Below are 22,186 nucleotides of genomic sequence, written 5' to 3'. Positions count from 1 at the left end.
AAGATTGTTAAAACTCATTCTAAAGAAAACTCAAGAGAAAATTCTTGGAGAACTCAAAGAGAATTTTCACTCAACAAAACAAATCTGATTTCAATGTATTCTTCAAGTGTTTTCACAAGGTGGCCGGCCAAGCCTATTAATAGGCCTTCTAACTATTTTCCTAATCTTATTAGAAAACTAAAAAAAACCTAATTATTAAATTTAGAGGGAAAAATTCAGCCAAGGCATTTAATGGGCTACTTGGGCTGAATTTTTTTACATAGGCATTAATCATAAAGTCTAAAAATTAAACTAGGTATTTAAAGAATTAAAATTTTACAAATTGGGCCACTTTGACAATTTGGCCTGATTTTCAACTAAGTCTCATTTAACTTTCTTGATTGGGCTTGGAACATCTTATTGGGCCTTGCCTTCAAGAACTTGGGCTTGTAGTCCGTTTCCTACCGAAATTGGTTCGTTGATGCTCGTAACATAGATCCAATGCGCCTTAGCTACAAGATTCGGTTTCTTGGACCAAGATTTCCAAGATTTGAAATCTTGATTTTCTTGATTCTTGAAATCGCTCCAAACAGCAAAATTGGACCAAGATTCAGTTTCTTGATTTTCTTGAAAACAAGAAAGTGAATCTTGATTTTCTTTTTCCTTCGTGTACGCATCTAAGGCCTTACTAATAACTTCTTGAATGGTTCCATTTAGTTTTGAACGCATTTGTGTGGCCTTTGACCTCGTTATTGGGCCTTGTGGTAATTTGAGCCTATCATGTTCTTGAGCTTGAGTTGGGCCTTTGTGACTCGTATCAATTTAGCTTTTATCTAAGTAGTTCTTTAACGCAGGAGCTTTTATTTATTTTATGGTATTTTATCAGTTTTATTTATTGAGTATTAGATATCTTATGTATGGCTAAGATTATCATGTATCTTTAGGGTTTATCTAAGGCTATAAAAAAATATTATTTGCAAAAAAAGCCTAGTAATTTTACTTGCAAGAAGAAAGCCTATATAAATAAGTTGTAGCTTCAAAACCAATATTAATATTCTTATTATTTTTCTTTGAATTAATTTAAAGGAATTTAAGGGGTTTTTTACCCTAAGTTTTCCAGGGTTTCAACTGTTTTCTTACTTGTTTGTTCAGCTTAATTCTTCACATCGCTGTGGTTTTCTCTCATAAACCACATCATTCTTGTTGTGGCTTTCTTTAATATATTGACCTTGTAAATTGTTTAAAATAATTAGTATTCATGAGGTATTTCTTCATTTAAGAAAAGACTCTTAATTTGTAGTAGTTAATAATTTGATTTAACTGTAGGTGAGCCTGTTGCACCAATAAAAATGGGGTAAATGTGCTCATTCTAGTTATTTATATGATGTGATGAGTGACAGTGCATCATGTGGATGTAGCACTAATGAGGAAGGACTAGTAAACACATCTAGAAATAAGCCTGGTATCACTGCCTTGGTTAGGTATGGCTGGAGTCTAGATCTAGTTTCTTGAGTCAAGTATTAACCTTTTGTAGTATGTTCCCATTTTGCATTATATTTATTCATTTTTATGTCCCAATTCTATTTTAATTTGCTTCTGAAGAAAGAATTATTGTTTTTTTTCCTTTTTATAGTTACATTTTTCTTAGTTGTGTTTTGGATCTAATTAGTAATAATTCTCTGTTCGGGTAACAGTAGGCGTGTAAGATGGAATGAGGAGAGTTTGGTAGAAATTGAAGCAAACAAACCTGCAAGGCAGAAAATAATTGAACCCAAGACACCGTACCATCCCATGATTGATGATGATGATGGTATGCATAGTGTTTACCCTTCTACTTAAGTTTAGTATTTCATGCTTAGATACTTGTGTAAGTATTCACAAATTGGTGTTGAACTAGCTTTATTTTTAATTTATTCCTGCTTTGGGTTAGAACTTTATTCTGAAAGTTGAATTGCATTTTCACATTGCAATCTGGCTCTTGATTTGCAGGGTCTTTGTCTCCTGTAGGGCATGGTTTCAATGATTGTATCGGTGATGCTATGGATGCAGAGGAGTTGCGCTCTGCTTTGAAGGATGTGGCTTCCTCGAGCAAAAAAACAATTGGGCAGTCTAGTGGTTGGACATCTTCTGATGATGATGGTGATCCTATGGAAGAAGGTTTGTTAACTATTGTTGCTAAATAGTCCTTTTCCCTTGGAATATTGAAAATGGTTTTACTATGGTTAAAGTTGATTAGTGTTTTTGATGACTTGCTTTATCAGTTTATCTTTCATTAGACTAAAACTTGGCAAAAATCCTTGTCAGATTGAATTGTACAAGGTTTGTTCTAGTAGAAAACCTTTTTTATTGTTACACTTGTTTTCCTAGTAAAACAAGGGTGTGAGGTTCAGTGTTGAAATGCTTAGGATTTAGCTTTTGTTGTGTCTGTTGAAAGATTCACAATGTTGAAATTCATAAAAGGGTTATAGCATCTAAACTTCTGCTTTACGTTATAGTTTGGAATTGTCATTTTCTTGTGTCATTTTCTCTTGGTTCCATTCATATATGTATGGTTCTCTTAGTTTTCTTTAGTACTCATTCAATTATTTAGTAAGTAAACAGAAACAAGTAAGATGTACTAAGAATCATGTACTATCTTGTTTAATCTGTGGTTGATAATTTTAAGCCTGGTTTACTGAAACAGATGGGAGTGGTATGAGTTTTAAGGAGCATAGAAAAGCACACTATAATGAGCTTTTGAAGATAAAGGAACTACGACAAAAAGGCTCCTTCCTTGAGGACGAAGGTGATGATGTGGAGGGTGATTCGTCTTCATCATTAAGGTCTGGTGCCAAAGGCAAAGAAAAAGAGGAAGGCAGTGCAACTTTGCCTCAAAGATCTTCTGCAGGACCAGCTAATGGATTGTAGAAGTCATCTGTACCATGTCTGAGATGTTCAGGCCGACTCTTTTGACATCCTTTTTATGGTAGTTTGATGCTATTTTGGTGCCAAAGAAAAAGAAAATATAGGTTACGTAATTTTGTATCCCTTTTTGACTTAAAAATTGTACATCATATTCCCTAGTTTGGCATGTTTGTATTGAGTATTGTGTTACCTCCTAACATTTTTATGTTATTATTTACTTTGAAGAAAAAGGTATTGTTAACTACAAGCAAAGTATGGGAATCTTTGTTCCATCAATTAAATGAGATTATCCTGTAATATATGCAGTTCACCTATTGTTGCACCAGATTGATAGAAATGTAGCTCATGGTTTAAATGAAGAAATATTTCTCAAGGGATTGTTAATTTTGTGGATACTGATGCCTTCTTTAAGACTTGGAACAAAATGTTGACTACTTATACTCAGGATCTGATCGAATTTTCTTAGATTATATAATATGTAATATATATAATATTAATAAAAATAAATAAATCTTAATACACAATGATTTATAATATTTTTATGGCATAATAACTTATTTGGCCTTTTATTTTATTTTTTCGCCTATTTTAGCTCATAAATTTACACTATTTGTCAAATTACCAAAAAATAAATGAAAATATTTAGTTAACCTTTTCGATGTTTACTTGACAATCCACGTGTATGCCATATAAACAATTAATTATTTTTTTAAAATTAAAAAAATATTTTTATAATTTTAATGATTTTAATAATTTTTAGAATTTTAAAAATGATCTTTTTCATTTTTTTTGAAAATTTTAAATTTAAAAAATTTAATTCATTATTGACATGATATCCACTACATCAGCCAATTTAATAGACGTTAATTTTTCTATTCATTTTGGGATGATTTGACAAATAACACAAGTTTAAAAGTTAAAAGAGGTGAAAAATTAATTGGAGGGCATAATATTTCTTTTATAAAGTTGAAAGACCAAATAAGTCATTATGTCTATTTTTTTTAGATATTATTATAGAAAAATTGACATGCATAGTTATAGTAAAATAAAACCTATTTGAAATATTTAAAATATTATTACAAACAAACTTGAATTTGACAACTAAAAATATACCCTTGATAAATAAAATTAATTATTAACAATTTTATTAAATACAAAATAGAATCCAAAAATTGTGGAGAAGTATTGAACTCAAAATTAGCAACACAGTGAGAAACTATACTTTTGGTCCTAACATTGCTGATTGCTACCATATTAACGTAAGCCTCGACAAATTTTTAAACAGAAGTAGAAAATTTCTCCCCTCACATCATTACTTCAAATATCACCTATTATGCTTTTCGGGAAATCACTCGAAACTGAATATCATAAGCCCGTTTTTTGTCAACTTCAGAAATTTCGGTTTTAGGCTGGATTTCTGGGATGAGAACGAGAATAGAAAGGAAAATTATTAAGTAATTTATTAGGAAAGTTAGTAATTAATACATAAGGACTTAGTTGTAAAAATAGCAAGTTAAAGGGATTATATGAGTTATTAATCGAACCCTTAAATGCTATTAATCCATCATCATTATTAAGTTAGTGGATAGTCTTGTTGTAAGCCATAGATTTCCACTAATCTACTTGAGTAACCATAGCCATTGGATTTGTTTTATTAGTATAATTAAGTAATAATGTATACAAGGGAAATAAGTTAGATAACGGAGAAAACAATAGTTTCTTTCTCTTTATCACAAGCTTCATTTATTGATAAAGTATTGGAACGATTTGCAATGATTGATGTGAAGTTAGGCACTTAATCGACTGTGTCGGGCTTTCATCTTTCTTTGGATGATTGTCCTACTATAGGAGAAGAAAGAGAGCATATGAGTAAGGTTCCATGTAACACCCCAAATTCGGTCTAAACGTTATGACCGAATTTGGCGATGTCACATTGTAACACCCCTTACCCGTACTCGACGCCGGAATAGGGTACGAGGCATTACTAGAATACATACACTTATAAACATGTTAAACCGAGTTATAAAATTTCATTCAAATTTAAACTCTTCAAATTTTTAACATGCTTTTATAAATCTTCACGTTATAACTTCAAAATACTATATTTGTAACAAATAGGGCTTCTGAGACCCAATACATACTCATGCAATTTAATACTTCATTTCCATTTCATTTAATTCATAATTCTCATTTTCACGATTCAACTCAATTTCTCAATCCAATATACATTTCAATACCACAATAATTCATTTAATTCAAATCATATCATTTGCAATTTCCATTTAATTCACGTACAATTCAATTTCATTAAGTTCAATACTAATACATATTTATCGTTTAACTTAACATCCCCTTTTTGCATCATTTTACACTTCAAGCATGAACCTAGTATTTCATTTCCTTTCCACTCTCGTTTCCTATGCATATCACACAAGATATAAACATTACACTAAACCGTAGTCGCAAGCTAGCCTTTTTGAAGACTAACCACATGATAAACCATTTTAATAAAGATTACAAACTTTAAACCTTACCACCCTTTTATGATCACAAGCATATTTTCATCTAGACATTTACCATCTCAATGCATAATTTTATAAATTTAATGTGGCGTAATCCTGCCACAACTTGGCCAAAGCCTAAGCATACACACCAAACATGCTTGCCAAATAAACATATAGTATAAGCATGGATAAGCACTACATTTATTTATGTATCAAACTTATCAACATGAGTTAATTCATAAACCATTTCTGACATTGCTACATGCCAAATCATATACCAAGTATACCACATACACATACTATGAAACTTTATTTTCTCACATGAACTTTAACTATAACTAATAATGCACAATTATAAACATCATTTCTTTTTAATCGTTTATCGATTATAATCGAGCATATGGACAATTATACACAAATAATTCATATGTTCTTCCAATTTTCCTCCTCCTCCTCTCCATTCTACATCCTTAATGTGTATAACAAACTTCAACATTAACTACAATTTCACTATTCACTCACATGTATATTCAAAGCTATCTATTCGAGTCAGAGTCACTAAATTAGTTTTACCCGGAGCTACAGAACTCCAAATTAAGATCTGTAAATTTTCCTAAAACTAGATCCACATATCCTCTTACCATAAAATTTTCAAAATTTTTGGTTTAGCAAAATAGTACAGTTTATTCTTTAAAGTTTCCCCTATTTCACTGCTCTACAGTTCTGACCTCTCTTCACTAAAAATTAATTATCTCATTGTACAGAATTCAGATATTGTTTCTGTTTGTTTTTATTGAAAATAGATTCACTTAGGATTCTAAACATATAAAATTTATCCCATAATTATTTTTGTACAATTTTTTACAATTTTTCAAAGTCAGAACAGGGGATTCCGAACTCATTCTGACTCTATCTAACTAAACTTAAAATATCTCAAAATATATAACTCTTTTACTTTCTCTGTTTCTTTTATGTAAAAATAGACTCATTCAGCTTCAATTTCATATATATTATTCAGCCTCTAATTCAATCTACACCATTTTTGGTGATTTTTCAAAGTCACACAACTGTTTCTGTCTAAACTGTTTTATTGCTAAATGTACTATTTTATAATTTCACTTTTTCACTTTCAATCTCAATTCAATTCAAAATTCACTTTTCCATTTCTAAGTCGATATTCAATTCAATTCCACACATATATTAATTATTCAATTACACTTAGTTAATTTTCCGATGAACACTTCGGAATAATAACAGATACTCGGTGGATTCAGCACATAGCAACCACCTTATTAATCAATGATGTCTGGTGGAATCAACACATAGCAACCACCTTACTAATCAATAATGTTCGGTTCACATAGTAGCTTGCTACTACACATGTGACCATTACCATCCGATACACGTAGTAGCCTGCACATAGTACTACACACGTGATCGAAACTATCCGATATGCATAGTAGCCTGCACATAGTACTACACATGCGACCAATCATTCCGGTACACGTAGTAGCCTGCACATAGTACTACACACGCCTACACACAATCCGTGCCACACATGTGATCATTTCTGTCACTTCATTCGTATCCCTTTTTATTCCAAAGGTTCATTCGGGAATTTTTCACTTTTTTCTCACTTTTCTTTTTATCGATCAATTTCAATTTCTCGTCTTTCTTGATTTATAACAATACATTTAACTTATATAACCTTCACACTATTCATTCTAGTCCAAAAATCATACTTTGGAAAAACTACGTTTTGCCCCTAAAGTTTCACAAATTACGATTTTGCCCCTAGGCTCGTAAAATAATTTTTATTCAATTCCCTTGCATTTTAGGCCTAGCTGAACCATTTTCATAACTATAGCAGTCCACAATACTCACTTATTCACACACTTGTGACATATTTTATAACTTTTACAAATTAATCCTTTTAGGCATTTTCATCGAAAATTACTTAGTACAAATCGTTTATCACACTCAAAATATTCATATTCTTTCATAAAACATCAAAATACATGCATATCATTCATGGGTAAAATTTTAAACACAAACTCTAGTTCAAAACAATGGTAAAAATAGGTAAATCTTGTTACGAGGATTTTAAAAACGTAAAAATCATTAAAAACGGGGATAGAATGGACTTACAATCGAGCTTGGAAGCTTTAAAAACCCTAGACATGGTTTCTCCATGAAATTTTCGGCCTAGGGGTTGAAGATGGACAAAAATTGGCTTTTAATTTTGTTTTTAATCCATTTTAGTAACTTAATAACCAAAATGCCCTTAATGAAAAACTTTGGAAACATGCCTAACCATACCCATTTTTGCCCACCAACTTAACCAATGGTCTAATTACCATATAAAGACCTCCAATTTAAAATTTCATAACAATTGGACACCTCTAACATATGAACTCAACTTTTGCACTTTTTACAATTTAGTCTTTTTGACTAAATTGAGTGACCAAATGTCAAAATTTTCGAACGAAATTTTCATGAAATCATTTTGTGAAATCGTAGACCATAAAAATATAATGAAAATAAATTTTTTTCTCGTTGAATTTGTGGTCCCGAAACCACTATTTTAGGTAGCCCCAAGTTCGGGCTATTACATTCCATATGCTTTGGCAGTTGGAAGACTTATGTATGCAATGCTTTACACACGTACAAATATTTGTTTTGCAGTGGGAATGGTTAGTCAATATAAAGCGAATCTTGGTCTTAGGTATTAGCAAGCTATAAAGCATATATTAAGGTATCTTAAAAGAACTAGGGATTATATGCTTGTGTATTCTAGGGAGAACCTTACTCCTATTGGATACACAGACTCATACTTCCAAACCTGTAAGATTCGAGGAAATCGATATTGGGAAATGTATTCGTTCTAGGTGGCGGAGCCATAGCATGGAGAAGTGTAAAACAAACTTGCACTACTGACTCTACTATGGAGGCCAAGTATGTGGTTGTTTTTGAGACAACGAAAGAAGCAATTTGGTTTCGAAATTTCTTAATTGATATTGAAGTCATTCCTGATATGAAAAAAAAGGTATAACACTATAGTATGGATAAGTGTAAAACAAACTTGGACTATTGACTCTACTATGGAGGCCAAGTATGTGGTTGCTTTTGAGACAACGAATGAAGCAATTTGGCTTCAAAAGTTCTTAACTAATCTTGAAGTCATTCTTGATATGGAAAAAAGATATAACACTTTATTGTGATAATAGTGTTGCAATAGCTAAAACCACGAAAATTAGAAGTCACAAGAGGGCCAAACACATTAACTGGAAGTATCACTTGATACGAGAGGCAGTAGCTGAAGGAATTTTAGATGTGGTGAAAGTAGCTTCAGAAGATAACCTTACTGATCTATTTACTAAGACTCTTGTAATTAGGAGTTTTAACAAACACGTTGAGGGTATGAGAATTTGAAACATGACACATTTAGTTCATAAGGGCAAGTGGGAGATTGTTGGGAAATGTGCCTAATTGTAGTAAACGTGTAATTGTTTTCTATGTATTTGAACGATGAATAAATAAAGTTAATTTCACATTTCACCATTATGACTTTTGTGTTTTTGTCTTTCATGTTTTGCATGCATAGCGAAATTGTGCTAAGCAAATATTAGCTCATTGATTGTTTAAGTTCAAACTAATGATAAGTGGCACTGTAAGAACATTTACATTGCGAGAAAGATAACTTACTTCAGTAGATAATCTAAACAAGCCCATAATCTTGTAAAAGAATCAAAGTAAACATTTGATTCAAATACTTAGAAAGATTATTATGTCGTCTACAATTCTAATTGGAGAGATAACTAGTCTTGGTTATCAGAGCACTTGACTCCACGGGTAGAGATATAAATGTATTTATTGGAAGAATGATATATTGGATTGGAACCAAGATGAATTAATTTTGAATTCTTCTATAAATTAATTCACTTGTGACTATCATGGTGTAATTTACCTAAATCCTAAGTTAGTCATTGACCATGCATATATAACTCATGTGCTTTGATATAAGTGGAGTCTTATGCTCTAAAGATGATCGAGCCCATAGCCAGTATGTTAGGTACATGACTTGTGTATGGCATGGCTTTACTAGAAACAATGGAATTCATAGCTCGATTGAAGAGTTAACAATATTCTCTTATTAGCATTGTGTGGATTGATAAATATGGAACGTGACCATGAGTTGCATGTTCTTGAATGAGCAATTTATCACAGTCATCTATTGACAGTGGTCATATTAATTATTAAAAAGACAGAATGATGACAATGAGATAAAATAAGATTATATTGAGTGAATGGATTTAGCTAAAAGGAATCAATGATATCATATGAGGGCACACACATGATGAGGTCATTGGACAAAACAGTTGGATGAATTGCTTTCGTAATGAGTATACAATAAGGAGTTTTCAATCATGGTACTTCTTATGGACTGACTCTATGATTAAGTAAATTGTGAATCATCAGAACGATGCTTCTGAAAATAATTGCAATTACTATAGCCTAATTGTATATGTTCGATTGGTCCCTTCGCTAGCTCAACAAAAGCTCGATCGAACTGTATTTGAATCAGAAGGAAATGCTATGACTTTAGAAATAATTTAGTTGAGTCAATTTATTCAATGATGAATTAAATTAGGCAGTCGTGAGAATTATTTAATTAGAGAATTTGATTAAAGAATTTTCTTGAAAAATTAAATTTGGAAAATTAATTTTGATCAAGCAAAATTAAATTAATCAAATTAATTAAAATAAATATGATGTTTTTGGAAATTAATTTTCAAGTTAGACAATTGGCCTAATAGGTAATTGAACTAGAAAATTGGACTTGTGATAAAAATTGAGCCTGCGAACCCAAAATCGAGATTGAGAACCAAAAACTACTTTTATTGGGCCTAATATATGAAATCGGGCCGACGGTCCAACCGATGGTTGGACCACAACTGGTTGGGTTATCATTAGCCTGGATTGAACCAACAATATTCGAATTGGCTCGGGGTACCGTGAGGATGTCGCACCTACGGTGGCACTATCAGACACAATGGTGCCAGCGATGACAGCGACATTCCGGTGGCTGGCGGGTGGTCCTTCAGTAGTTGAGCAGTAGAAGAATCACACTCCTATTGGGACTCTACTGAATATTTTGATTTCAAATTAACTCTTCCAAAAAAATATTATTTTAATAATTTTAATATTAAATTAAATTTAATACTTATCTTAATAATATTTTATTAATTTAATATTAAAGTGATTATCTTAATATTAAATTAAATTTTTATTTATTAATTTAATATTTATCTTGATAAGTATTATATTAATTTAATATTAAAGTTATTAAGTGTCACACCCAAATATTGGACCTAGAAGTTTCGAGGGTAATTTAGGGATTTTGGCTCGGAATGAGTTCAAAAATTTTGAAGTATGGTATCCCGAAAGTATATTCTACTATGGCTTTCTGAAAGTTAAATCAATTTCTAAAAATAATGTAGGAAAAACCTTTAACTTTAAAATGTGGCATGTTTTGAAAAAAGGGTTAAATTCAGGAGTACCACAAAGGTAAATATATCAAAGTTTAAAAATTTCCCTATTTCTTTCCCCTCACCCTCTTTGCCGTCCCTTGAAAACCCAAACACCATTCACCCAAATTTGATCTTTCAAACTACAATTTCTTTTATTTTCATAGTCCTTCAAGCACTAAACCTCCCTAGAATTTCATAAAGAGCAACAAGAATACCATTTATTTTACTATCATTTAACTTGTGGGTTTTTGGATTTTCTATTGAACGCATGTTTTCCCCAACCAAGGTAATGTTTCATTTTTTTAGTAAATATTGATGAAGTCTAACCATTTAAATGGAGTTTTTAGCTATTAAATCAAAAGTTTTGTGTAAATGTCGAAGTTGGGGTCGTTAATGGTGAAATTTAGGATTTTGAATGAAATCGATGTTTTAAAGTGTTTTTTTAACTCGTTTTGATGTGATTAGAAGGTTTTTAAACTCTCCTTAAAGTTTCATTAAAAGTTTTTAAGGTTTTGTTAAGTTTTCATGAAAAGTGGCCATTGTACGTCGAAATTTTAGAACCATGATTTTGAGTAGTTTAGAGTGGTTTGAAGGTTGAGAATCATTCTTAGGTGAGTAATTAGGTGATTGGAATCGGTTTTAAGCAAAGGGAACGAGTAAGAATTGAGATTTTTCATTTCAACTATGCTAGTCAAAAATTTCAGTTCCAAGAGGAACTAGCTTAGGCCTATGTTTTTTGTTGATTTAGGTGTGTATATGGCTGAATGTAAATTGTGTTTACTTTGTGATTTATTTTGGTGAAGATTCAGAACCGTTGGAGCCTTCGATGAGGAAGGCAAAAGGAAAGAATGCTAGTTTAAGCTTTCAACGACTAGGTGAAAGCGTGAATGATAAGTGTTTGGAATCGTTGCTTGTAGACACGATTCATAGTATTAAATGGGAGCTTAGGAGTAGCCTAAATATCTATCCTAAGTTTCAAGTGTAAGCTTTATTATTTCCCTCGTTAATTTTGCGAGTTATGTAATTATGTGATGTGGATTGAGTATTATGATGTGTTAATGTGATATGAAATATATATTTGTGATGACTATTGTGAAAAAATGTGTTAGTTATGGGTCTGTTATACATGTTGAAGGATAGTGACGATGTTGTGCTAATAATGCAAATGTGCAGTGAAAGTGTGTAGAAAACGGTAAGTAATGTGTGCTTTATTCTGGGTATTTTGGCCTTATGACCTTTTGAGACCGTTGGATATAATTGACATGCAATAGGATTATGTGAGTACTCACTTTTGTGTTGTGATTTAGGGCATTGAAGCCTTGGATAGTTTTGGAGAGATAAGAGAATGTGAGCTCAACTCCATTCATCGAGGTATGTTGGTATGGTGGAGAGTGTTAGCTAAATGCAACACTTTTGAGATATGTTTGACTTTTTGGGTTATTGGTGTGTTGGAGATCCGTGTATCCAATATGTGGTGATAGGGCCTAGTTTTATGTTTCATAGCCTCAAACGCCAATTTATATTTAAATGATATATTATGAAATGTGATGATTGTCTGCTTATGGGGTTACAAAGTTAGATGAGTTGATAGTTGATGCAAGAATATTTTAGCATGTCACTCTAGTTAAATATGCATGAAAATGTGCTTTAGATGTTCTCATTTAATGTATGATATCATGTTCATTGGTAGTTTTCCGATCATTCATTGAACTTGTTTAAGCTTACACACTCCTTTCTAAACAATTATAGATAGTTAGTGTTTCTGATGTGGGCGGTGCTGAATTCCAAAGATCAAAATGAATATAATCCAGCTTTCCCTTCATGTTACGGATTCCTCTTGTGAATCAAACTCTCTTTTGCATCCCAAAAACACAGTGCTCATAGAACTTCAGTTTACTAATGCCTTGTCCATCAAGAAGTCCCATTTTTTCTCAATTCTATCATGTCATTTTCACTCATATGTCCTAGACGCATATGCCAAAGTCTAGTAACATAATTATCTGACAAGGAAGAGCAAGCGATGATTACATAATCAGTAATAATAGAACCTTGCAAAACATATAACTTGGTAGTCTTTGTCTACCCTTTCATCACAACGAGGGAACCCTTGCTAATCTTCAGAACCCCATTTTCAGCTGTGTACTTGTGAAGTTATAGGTTTTACCTTTGTAAAAGTTATAAGTTTTACCTTTGTTTGAAGATCTCGATCTACACTTAGCTTTATTGTGAATGTAACACCTCTAACCTGTATCCGTCGTTAGAATAGGGTCACGAAACATTACCACGCCCATGTGCCAGCCCGTGTAACTCTCGAACTACAACCTTTTAAAAGCTACAAGGGACACATGGTCATGTGTCAAACACGGCTGAGACACACGCTCGTGTCTTAGGCCGTGTGGATGAGAAATAGGTTGTTTTCAAGCCAATTCTCTCACCCAAAACAAGCTTACACACACAAGCCATTTGTACCTATATTCAAGAATTCAAATGTACTTAAAACATGTATAATAAAACTAGATCTTTATATTTATTCATACAACCAATATGCCAGAAAGGCACCTCAAACACATACGCTAAACAAACCTAAACTTGTGCATATTTAACCATTTATCAATTGACTAGTTTCCATACTAAAACATACCACAATTGACACATATGAACCTTACCATATTAGGTTCATGCCATAGCAATTTAACTTTACCATTTGGACCACTTCTCTCATATATCAAAACCATATAAATGACACAACACTAGCCATTACCAAATGGTTCCAACATCCAATATATATACATACCAAAACATGCCTTAAATGATCACTTTTCTAACATGCCAACACCTACCACTTTGACCATAAAACCATGTATCAATTTGATCATATAAACACCAACCATTAAGCTCAAAGTTCCAAAAGCACACCAACCATCAAGGCATCAAAATAACGTAAGTTTCACAAAATCAAACCAACATTTCATGCCAATATCACACACAAGTATACCAATTTGGCCATTCAAAACATATCATCACTAAACCATTTCAACATTAGCCATCAAGCCCAAAAATGCCAAAATGTCATCAATCATAAACCATAATTAACTGCCAAACATAATGGCAATATCATTAAGCACAAAACACCTATACATGCCATTATAACTGCGACCAAAGCATAAAAATCTACTGAGAAAATCAATTGATAGTGTGATGGATCTCCTACTAGATTCCAACCCGATCGAGCTTTCGATAATCTATAAAGTAAAGGAAAATAACTACGTAAGTAATGCATGCTTAGTAATTTCGTATAAACTTTAAGCATAATATTCCATTTCAATAATAAAATTTATAGAATAAACATAAATCTATGCCACTGCCATAAGATTCATAAATCGATATGATCATCAACCGACAAATAAGTAAGTTCATTAATGTCACATATATTTATCATTCATAATATGTTAGGATTTTATGGGACTTAATAACTAATCATCAACTTTTCTATAAGATTATACACTTTTCAATCTACTTTCTTTTCATTCCATTCCTAATGCTTATCATAAGCCTAAACAACATTATCAATTCCCGACTTAGTGTATTTATCCATGATATAGCTATATTCTTTCATAGCATACGTAAACTTCTCACATATAGTACATCATTCAAACCCATTACTCACTTTTCATCAAATTTCATTTTAACTATGAATTTATCATTTCCTTACATTTCCTCACTCGTTTCATATGCATAACATACAAGATATAAACATAATATCAACCATGACTACAAACTAGTGCATTTAAACCTAGCTCATTTGGAATCAACTACATAATCAACCATTGCATAAGAAATTACATACTTTGATTTATTTCACCTTTTCATGGACATAAGCACGTTACCAATTGAGCACTTATTGTTTCAATGTATTTCATTAAGATTAAACATGATATAATTCAATCATTCACTTTACACAAGCTCAAGCACCACCAACAACACATGTTAGCATAATTGAATATAATTCATGTGAACTTAACATGAATAACCATTATACTTGAGCATGATCCAATTGGATTTATCATCTTTCATAACATATCGTGTTTTCCATGTATCTCCATTTCAATAAGTTTCATACACACATGTCTTGGTTCATGTTGAACACTTACCATTTCTTTTGCATAACACAAAATACATAAACATAACATTTACCATAGTCACAAGCTAGTGATTAAACACATAACTTAGCAATATCATCACATGGTAAGATATGGTACATAAACATAATATCAATTAAATCATACCTTTCATAATCATGAATATTCATACTTCGATCATTTGTAAATCATACCTTTTCATATTTGTCGTAGTGAAGTCAATCAGAACCCTTATCGGAGCTCACACAAGTGTGCTAAATGATGATCGAAACATCTATTTTCTTTAATCGATGGCCGAAACCATCCCTTTTCATGTTCAATGAACACTGTAAAGAGGATTCAAACCCTGGTACACGTTTCATATTGTGTCATAGTCCAACTATGGTCTTACATGTGCATTGTCATGGCCTTGCCATGGTCTTGCACTCATTGTGCCATAACCCAGTTATGGTCTTATCATTAGAATGCCATAGCCCAGCTATGGTCTTACATACATATATACACTTCCATGGTCTAACCATGGTCTTACGTTTAAAAAAAATGTCATAGCCTTGCTATGGTCTTACGTAAACATTGTCATGGTTCAACCATGGTCTTGTACATTTTTATGTTGTGCTGCCATAATGTCTTCCAACCAGGGTCTTATTCATTTCCTTCAAGCTGAAAAATTTGATTCGCATATATATACACAAATAGATAATAATTTATCAAAACGATCATTAATTGAACTAACCAAGTTACGAGCTTACCTGGCTAAATTGTAGAAATGACAAAGTTTAGTGGCATTTTTGGTAATTTTTTATTCTCCTCGATTTCCCACTTGATCTTGATCTAAATTAATAATATCATTCAATTTATTAATTTAGACTTAAAAAATGTATTTTAGGCAATTTTTTCATTTTTTTACATTTTTACAAAATTTTCCCTAAAATTCTACTTTTATTCAATTTAATCCCTGAGCCTAAAACATGCAAATTAGCCATTTTTATTGAAATTTCTTAACAGCCACATATTTTTAGCTTCCAATTCAGCCCATATTTGCAACAATTTCACATCAAATCCTTGTACTTTTACTATCTCAACAATTTACTCCCTAATCGGAAAATTCATCAAAATTACTTAACAAAATACTTTTAAATCTCAACCAACATTTCATATTCATCATTTAACATGTAAAATCGCAAGGTTCATCAATGGCAACATTCAAAATCTTTAAAAAATTTAAAATCGAAGGTACGGGCTAGCTGGACCTAATTGCAACGATCTCAAAAACATAAAATTTAAAAGAAATGGATGAAAAATGGCTTACCATGCAAAGGTATAGCCATAGACGAACCTTGAAGAATTTCCATGGTGAACTCAGTGGTGAACAAAACCAAAATGAAGAAGAAAACTTTATGTTTTCTTATGTTAACATTATTATGTTATTTTAATATTAAAAATAATGTATAAAACATATATAAAATTAAAAGAAATAAAAAATTAAATCATCCACCATCTTAAAAATGGGTAATTTCCCATTAAGTCCATCCAATTATAATTCTTTAATCAATTGACACCTTTAAACTAATAGCGATTGACTTTTTCAACTTTTACAATTTAGTCCTTTTCTCTTAATTAATATCGAAACGTTAAAATTTTTCAATGAAACTTTAATACCACCTTAATGACGTTCCATAAATATTTATAAAAACATTTACAACTCGGTTTATAAAAACGAGGTCTTGATACCTCATTTTCTAAAACTACTTGACCTTAGGGTCTTACCACTTGAACTTTATAAATCGCTTATATAACATAAATTATCAAGTCAATTTAAAAAAAAACCATATTTGACTTGTAAATATTAAATAATAATATTAATGAACTTACTCGTCGGATTTGGTGGCCCCGAAACCACTGAAAAATGAGTTGTTACAGTAAGGATTTCGTTTTTGTGTCCTCCCACGATTATAATCAGTATTTCGTTCTTGTCTCCTACGAACAATGAGATCATCTCCTTGAGAGTCGGATCCAACCACAAGATGTTTCATCTTGTCATACGAGGTTATGCAACCATAGACTTCACATCAACTATGAGAGATTCACGACTAGACAAAATTATATCTTTAAAGGTTGAATAAGACGGCGACAACGAACAAAGTAGAATTAACCTTAAATCTTCTTCATCATACTGAACTTCCAAGGCCTTTAGGTCCGAGAGAATTTCTTTAAACATAGTTAAGTGTTAATGCACATATGCACCTTCCTCCATACGATGAGCATAAAGACACTACTTCATATGCAACTTGCTAGTTAGGGTTTTTGACATGCATAGTTGTTGTAGCTTTGCCCATAATGCAACGACGATCTTCTCCATCATCACGTCCTGTAGAATTTCATTCGAAAAATATAGATGTAATTGTGTTAGAACCTTTTGATCTTTACGCTTCCTCCATCAATTTCAAAGGTATCTTATCTATCCCTAGCAAGGCATCCTCACAATCCATCTGTGCAAGAACTTCCTGCATCTTTGTCTGCCACAATACGAATTTGGTGTTGCGATCCAACGGCAAAATATCATACTTCAGTGTCACCATTACCATGATCGAGATAAGCAACCCGAAAAGCTTTCATACCAATTTGTGAAAACTGAACATGGATAATGAAAATATAGAACGATGGTAAAGCAAGAAAAGAAAGAAAAATAAGAACACACAAATTTTACTTGGAAACTTTTTCGAGAAAAACTTCAGGCAGATGAGAAGAAAATTCACTGATGTTAAAATTCGAATGATACAAGTGGAGTTTTAACTACTTCTATTTATAGGTTGAAAAACCTTATTCTAATTAATGTCAAATAGAATGAGAGAAGTTCTATATGAATTCTACTTGTACAATCAATATCAAATAGAAGAAGAGTAGTTCTATACAGATTCTACTTGTCCAGCCTGGTCTCGGCCCCCGCACTCCTCGATCACAACCCTAGTACAGTTTTATGCTTAATGGGGATCTGTGATGGCTACGACCTTCACCCTTACAAATCCCCCTATTTTGCCACTAAATTTTATTTCTTTAACAGAAATTTGGGTCACACAACTCTAGCAACAAGATTTTTATTAAACGGATCCCTAATGTTATCTTCAAAAGCTACTTTCACTCCATCTACAATTTCTTCGATTACTGCCTTTCGTATTTAGTGATGCTTACGATCAATGTGTTTCGTCCTCTTGTGACTTCTCATTTCCTTGGTATTAACTATTGCAAATTGTTATCACAATACAATGTTATAACTTTTTCCATACCGGGAATAACTTAAAGATTATTTAAGAACTTTTGAAGCCATATTGCTTCTTTCGTTGCCTTAGAAGCAACAACAAAATCAGCCTCAATAGTAAAGTTAGTAGTGCAAGTTTGTTTTACGCTTCTCCATACTATAACTCCACAAATTAGGACGAACACATTTCCTGATGTCAATTTCCTCGAATCGTTATACGTTTGAAAGTCTGAGTCTGTGTATTCTAGTGTATCCAATAGGAGTAAGTTTCTCCCTAGAATACACAAGTATATAATCCTTGGTTCTCTTATGCTCTATAGCTTGCCAATGCTTGATACTAGGATTCGCCTGATACTGACTAACCATTTCTATTGCGAAACGAATTGTAACGCCCCAAAACCCAGTCTAGAAGTTAGACTGAATCTCGGAGGTTCCATCAATCACCGAAGTAATAGAAGAAAAATTTAAAAAAACAAATTATTTAAAATTCCATTACATACATATTTATCCCTTTACGAACCAAGAACATTTAATCTTCTGGATCATAATCAGAAAATAAAACAGATAAGTTTAATTTATTAATAAAGTAAGATTTACGAGAAAAATAAAAAACAGAACTTATACCATAGATTTTATAAAAACTTACAGTTTAAGACCGTATAACAAAAAGGAAACTGAAAAGAACTATTAATTTATTTTTAACCGAGACTGTCCGAGACCTTCTCATACCGAGTCCAGCGTCGGGATTCAGAAATGTACCTGCAAGGGAAACTGAGGAGGGTGAGGTACACGAGCTCAGTGTGAGTCGGAAACTGAACGTAAGAAGCAAAAGGACGAAGAAACAAACCAGAATGCTCTAGAAACATTACCCAAACAACCAATCAGAAATACAAAATATAGATACAAAATTCACAAGCCACGTTTACAAAGTTCCAATCACACACAATACTTACCAACACAAGACTAAGTGCTTTAGTTGATACCAAACAGTACATGCACAGCAACGTTCAGACAAACAACATGTAAACAGATGCAAATGGTATGTAACAAGTCAGAAAGTAATCCCACCCATCCAGCCAAACACCTTTCCGTCCCCCGATCACACCCTAAAAAGAGCTAATTAAGCTCATCCAACCATGCACACCAACTAGGACCTCGAAAGGCCCATCCAACCTTACACACCAAGTATGTGGACTAAGCCACTCAAATGTTAATATGCAGTAAAGCTAACATATGTGTCGTACTGAGCAGTAAACCGCTATATAGACATATTGCAGTTGAAACTGCCAAAACAGATCAGACTCCCTTCTCTTCGCAACCCAACCTAAAAAGATTAATGCATATGCAAAAATGCACACTATACATTATCAGTCACACTAACATAGAAGCTCGTAAGCAGTTAGTCAATTACAGAATCGATGTACACTGTTTCCAGACAACCACAAACCAGATAAACAGAATCAGAAGTATGCATGTTCAATCGACCAAATTCAGAATCTTATATCACAATATTCAAATATTAAGCAACATCACATTAATGAGTCACTTAACTAATGCAACGATTGCTTATAACATATATGGTCGAGCCAAAACAGAGTTCTAATCACCCTTACTAAGGCCTAACAGAGGGTCAGAACACACAAGATCACAAACAAGTCAAAAACAAACACAGTACAAAAGTTGGCGAACACGGCCACATGGTCATGTGGCACCAAAAATCATAGAAAACCCTAATTTATAACTTCACACACCCGTGTGACCACCCGTGTGGCCACCCGTGTGCTCACAAAACCACACCGAAATAGCCTGAAAAACACATAATTCACCACCAAACCAACCCGCAATTACCTAAACCCAAAAGTATACCAGAAATTGCAGATTTTCCTATGATACACCATCAACTCAAAACAAAACAACACCTATATCAAAAAATTGCGGAAACACACTGATATTCGACAATATCGTAGAACCCAAGCAGCAATTAGTTAAAGGAACAGAAAGGTTTTAACACACACACACCTGAATTCGCGATTAATAAAGCCCAAAATAATCGACGCCTCAAATCCATCGATTACGAAACCCCGGTCGACGGAATTGCACAACAACGTAAAAGAAATGGGGTAGAATGAAAGGAACAGAGTTCCAATTGACAGAGAGAAGAAAAAAACAAGAACGTGCTACGAAGAATGTGGGAGAAGAAGAAAAGAAGAAATGTATGGAACAAGAAGAAAAGAACGTGAAAAAGAACTCGAATTCTTTCCAAATAAAATAAAATTAAAACTAATAACTATTTCTAGTTTTAAATAAAAAAAACAAAATAAAAAAAAATATTCCCTCAAAACACTCTTGAGGACTCAAACCAGAGACCCAAAGGCACACTAACATATTACCAACCACCAAACCAGCAGGCCCATTCTTTCACTAAAATGCGGACACGACTTCAAATACTCGAACTAGCCACTGGCCCTACCTACAAATCACAAAACTTCTAACCCCAAATTTTGGGATGTTAAAATTTACCCCTCCTTAAAGAAATTTCGTCCCCAAAATTTTCCACTGATGAAACAGTTGTCTAACACAAACTCTACCACTAAGCTCCCACTGCGCACTCTAAACCCGAGCACTACCATACTATACTTTATCCTTAAAAACTTGCACACATACCCAAACACTTATCCACTGAAGTAGATACACATTTATCCATCACACAAAGAAACGTTATCCAACGAATAAACAACAATGTCATTCAAATAAATCACACACAAAATCACAACAACCATACCTGTCTCAATGTCGTCACGGACACTCCTTAATTCGATGCTCTGTGGACCCGCATTTAAGACACGCTCTCAACCTCTTCCAATAGTCGCCCGAATGGCCCTTCTTACAGTACCCACAAACCGATACGCTTGCCCCATTACCAGAACCATTCACACAACCTCACTAACAACCAACTGCGTTCTTGTACGCTTCGCAGACCAAGGCTCCAACCTCAAGGGACTACGATCCCTTTTCTTCCCACAATCCACACACCTTCCTTGAATTAACTCTTTATTCCTCTCTAAACCAGCCTTAAATAACTTTCTTACCACCTAATTCAACGCCTCAGTACTAACCTCCGCGTTATCTCTACCCAAAGCTGGCAAAATCGCATTAAATTCTGACTCTTGAACAAGCTCACGTCTCGGAGAAGCCAATGACTCTTCGAGAGTCTCACCAGATTGACCCTTCATGCTTGCCATCAAAATCCATATCGATCTTATGACTAACTTAGTGTATCTACATTTTCAGAAAACAAAAACCAAAATAAATACGAAAATCAATATTTCTAATCTTACAGTTACGAATTTTCACCGTGGACCAACATCGGAGTCTAAGACATTTTATCTCCTCAAAATCAGTGAAACAAATATCATTTCAAAATAATGTGGTACGATTTATCAAAACTTTTTTTAAAAATGAACACGCGCGCAAACGAATACGTAAAAATACACGTCAAGTTTTTACAAACCTAGCTCTAATACCACTAAATGTAACGCCCCAAAACCCAGACTAGAAGTTAGACCGAATACCAGAGGTTATATTGATCACCGAAGTGATCGAAGGAAATTTTTACAAAATAAATTATCTCAAATTCCATTACATACATATTTATTACTTTATGAACCAAGAACATTTAATCCTCTGGATCTCAATCAGAAAATAAAACAGATAAGTTTAATTTATGAATAAAGTAAGATTTATGAGAAAAATCAAAAATAGAACTTGTACCATAGATTTTATAAAGCCTTACAGTCTAAGACCGTATTACAAAATGGAAACTGAAAATAAGAACTGTTAATTTATTTTTATTCGAGACTGCCCGAGACCTCC

At 32.9% G+C, this 22,186-nt stretch overlaps 1 protein-coding gene across 1 annotated transcript; it reads left to right on the top strand.

Moving 5' to 3' along the window:
- Nucleotides 1-1,140: 1,140 nt before the first annotated feature.
- LOC107892991 (protein phosphatase inhibitor 2) lies at nt 1,141-3,182 on the top strand. Its single transcript, XM_016817992.2, has 4 exons — nt 1,141-1,460; nt 1,674-1,789; nt 1,969-2,136; nt 2,663-3,182. The coding sequence occupies exons 1-4, from the start codon at nt 1,369-1,371 to the stop codon at nt 2,884-2,886; spliced, it is 600 nt and encodes a 199-aa protein (XP_016673481.2). The 5' UTR covers nt 1,141-1,368; the 3' UTR covers nt 2,887-3,182.
- Nucleotides 3,183-22,186: the final 19,004 nt, after the last annotated feature.

The sequence above is a fragment of the Gossypium hirsutum genome, chromosome D09 (assembly GCF_007990345.1).
Source record: "Gossypium hirsutum isolate 1008001.06 chromosome D09, Gossypium_hirsutum_v2.1, whole genome shotgun sequence".
NCBI classification, from domain to species: domain Eukaryota; kingdom Viridiplantae; phylum Streptophyta; class Magnoliopsida; order Malvales; family Malvaceae; genus Gossypium; species Gossypium hirsutum.
This window is presented reverse-complemented; position numbering and strand designations above follow the sequence as displayed.

Coding starts and splice junctions, on each gene's coding strand:
- LOC107892991 (XM_016817992.2), top strand. CDS start 1,369: ATGAGTGACAGTGCATCATGTGGATGTAGCACTAATGAGGAAGGACTA. Junction 1,790..1,968: donor CATGATTGATGATGATGATG/GTATGCATAGTG, acceptor CTTGATTTGCAG/GGTCTTTGTCTCCTGTAGGG. Junction 2,137..2,662: donor TGGTGATCCTATGGAAGAAG/GTTTGTTAACTA, acceptor TTACTGAAACAG/ATGGGAGTGGTATGAGTTTT.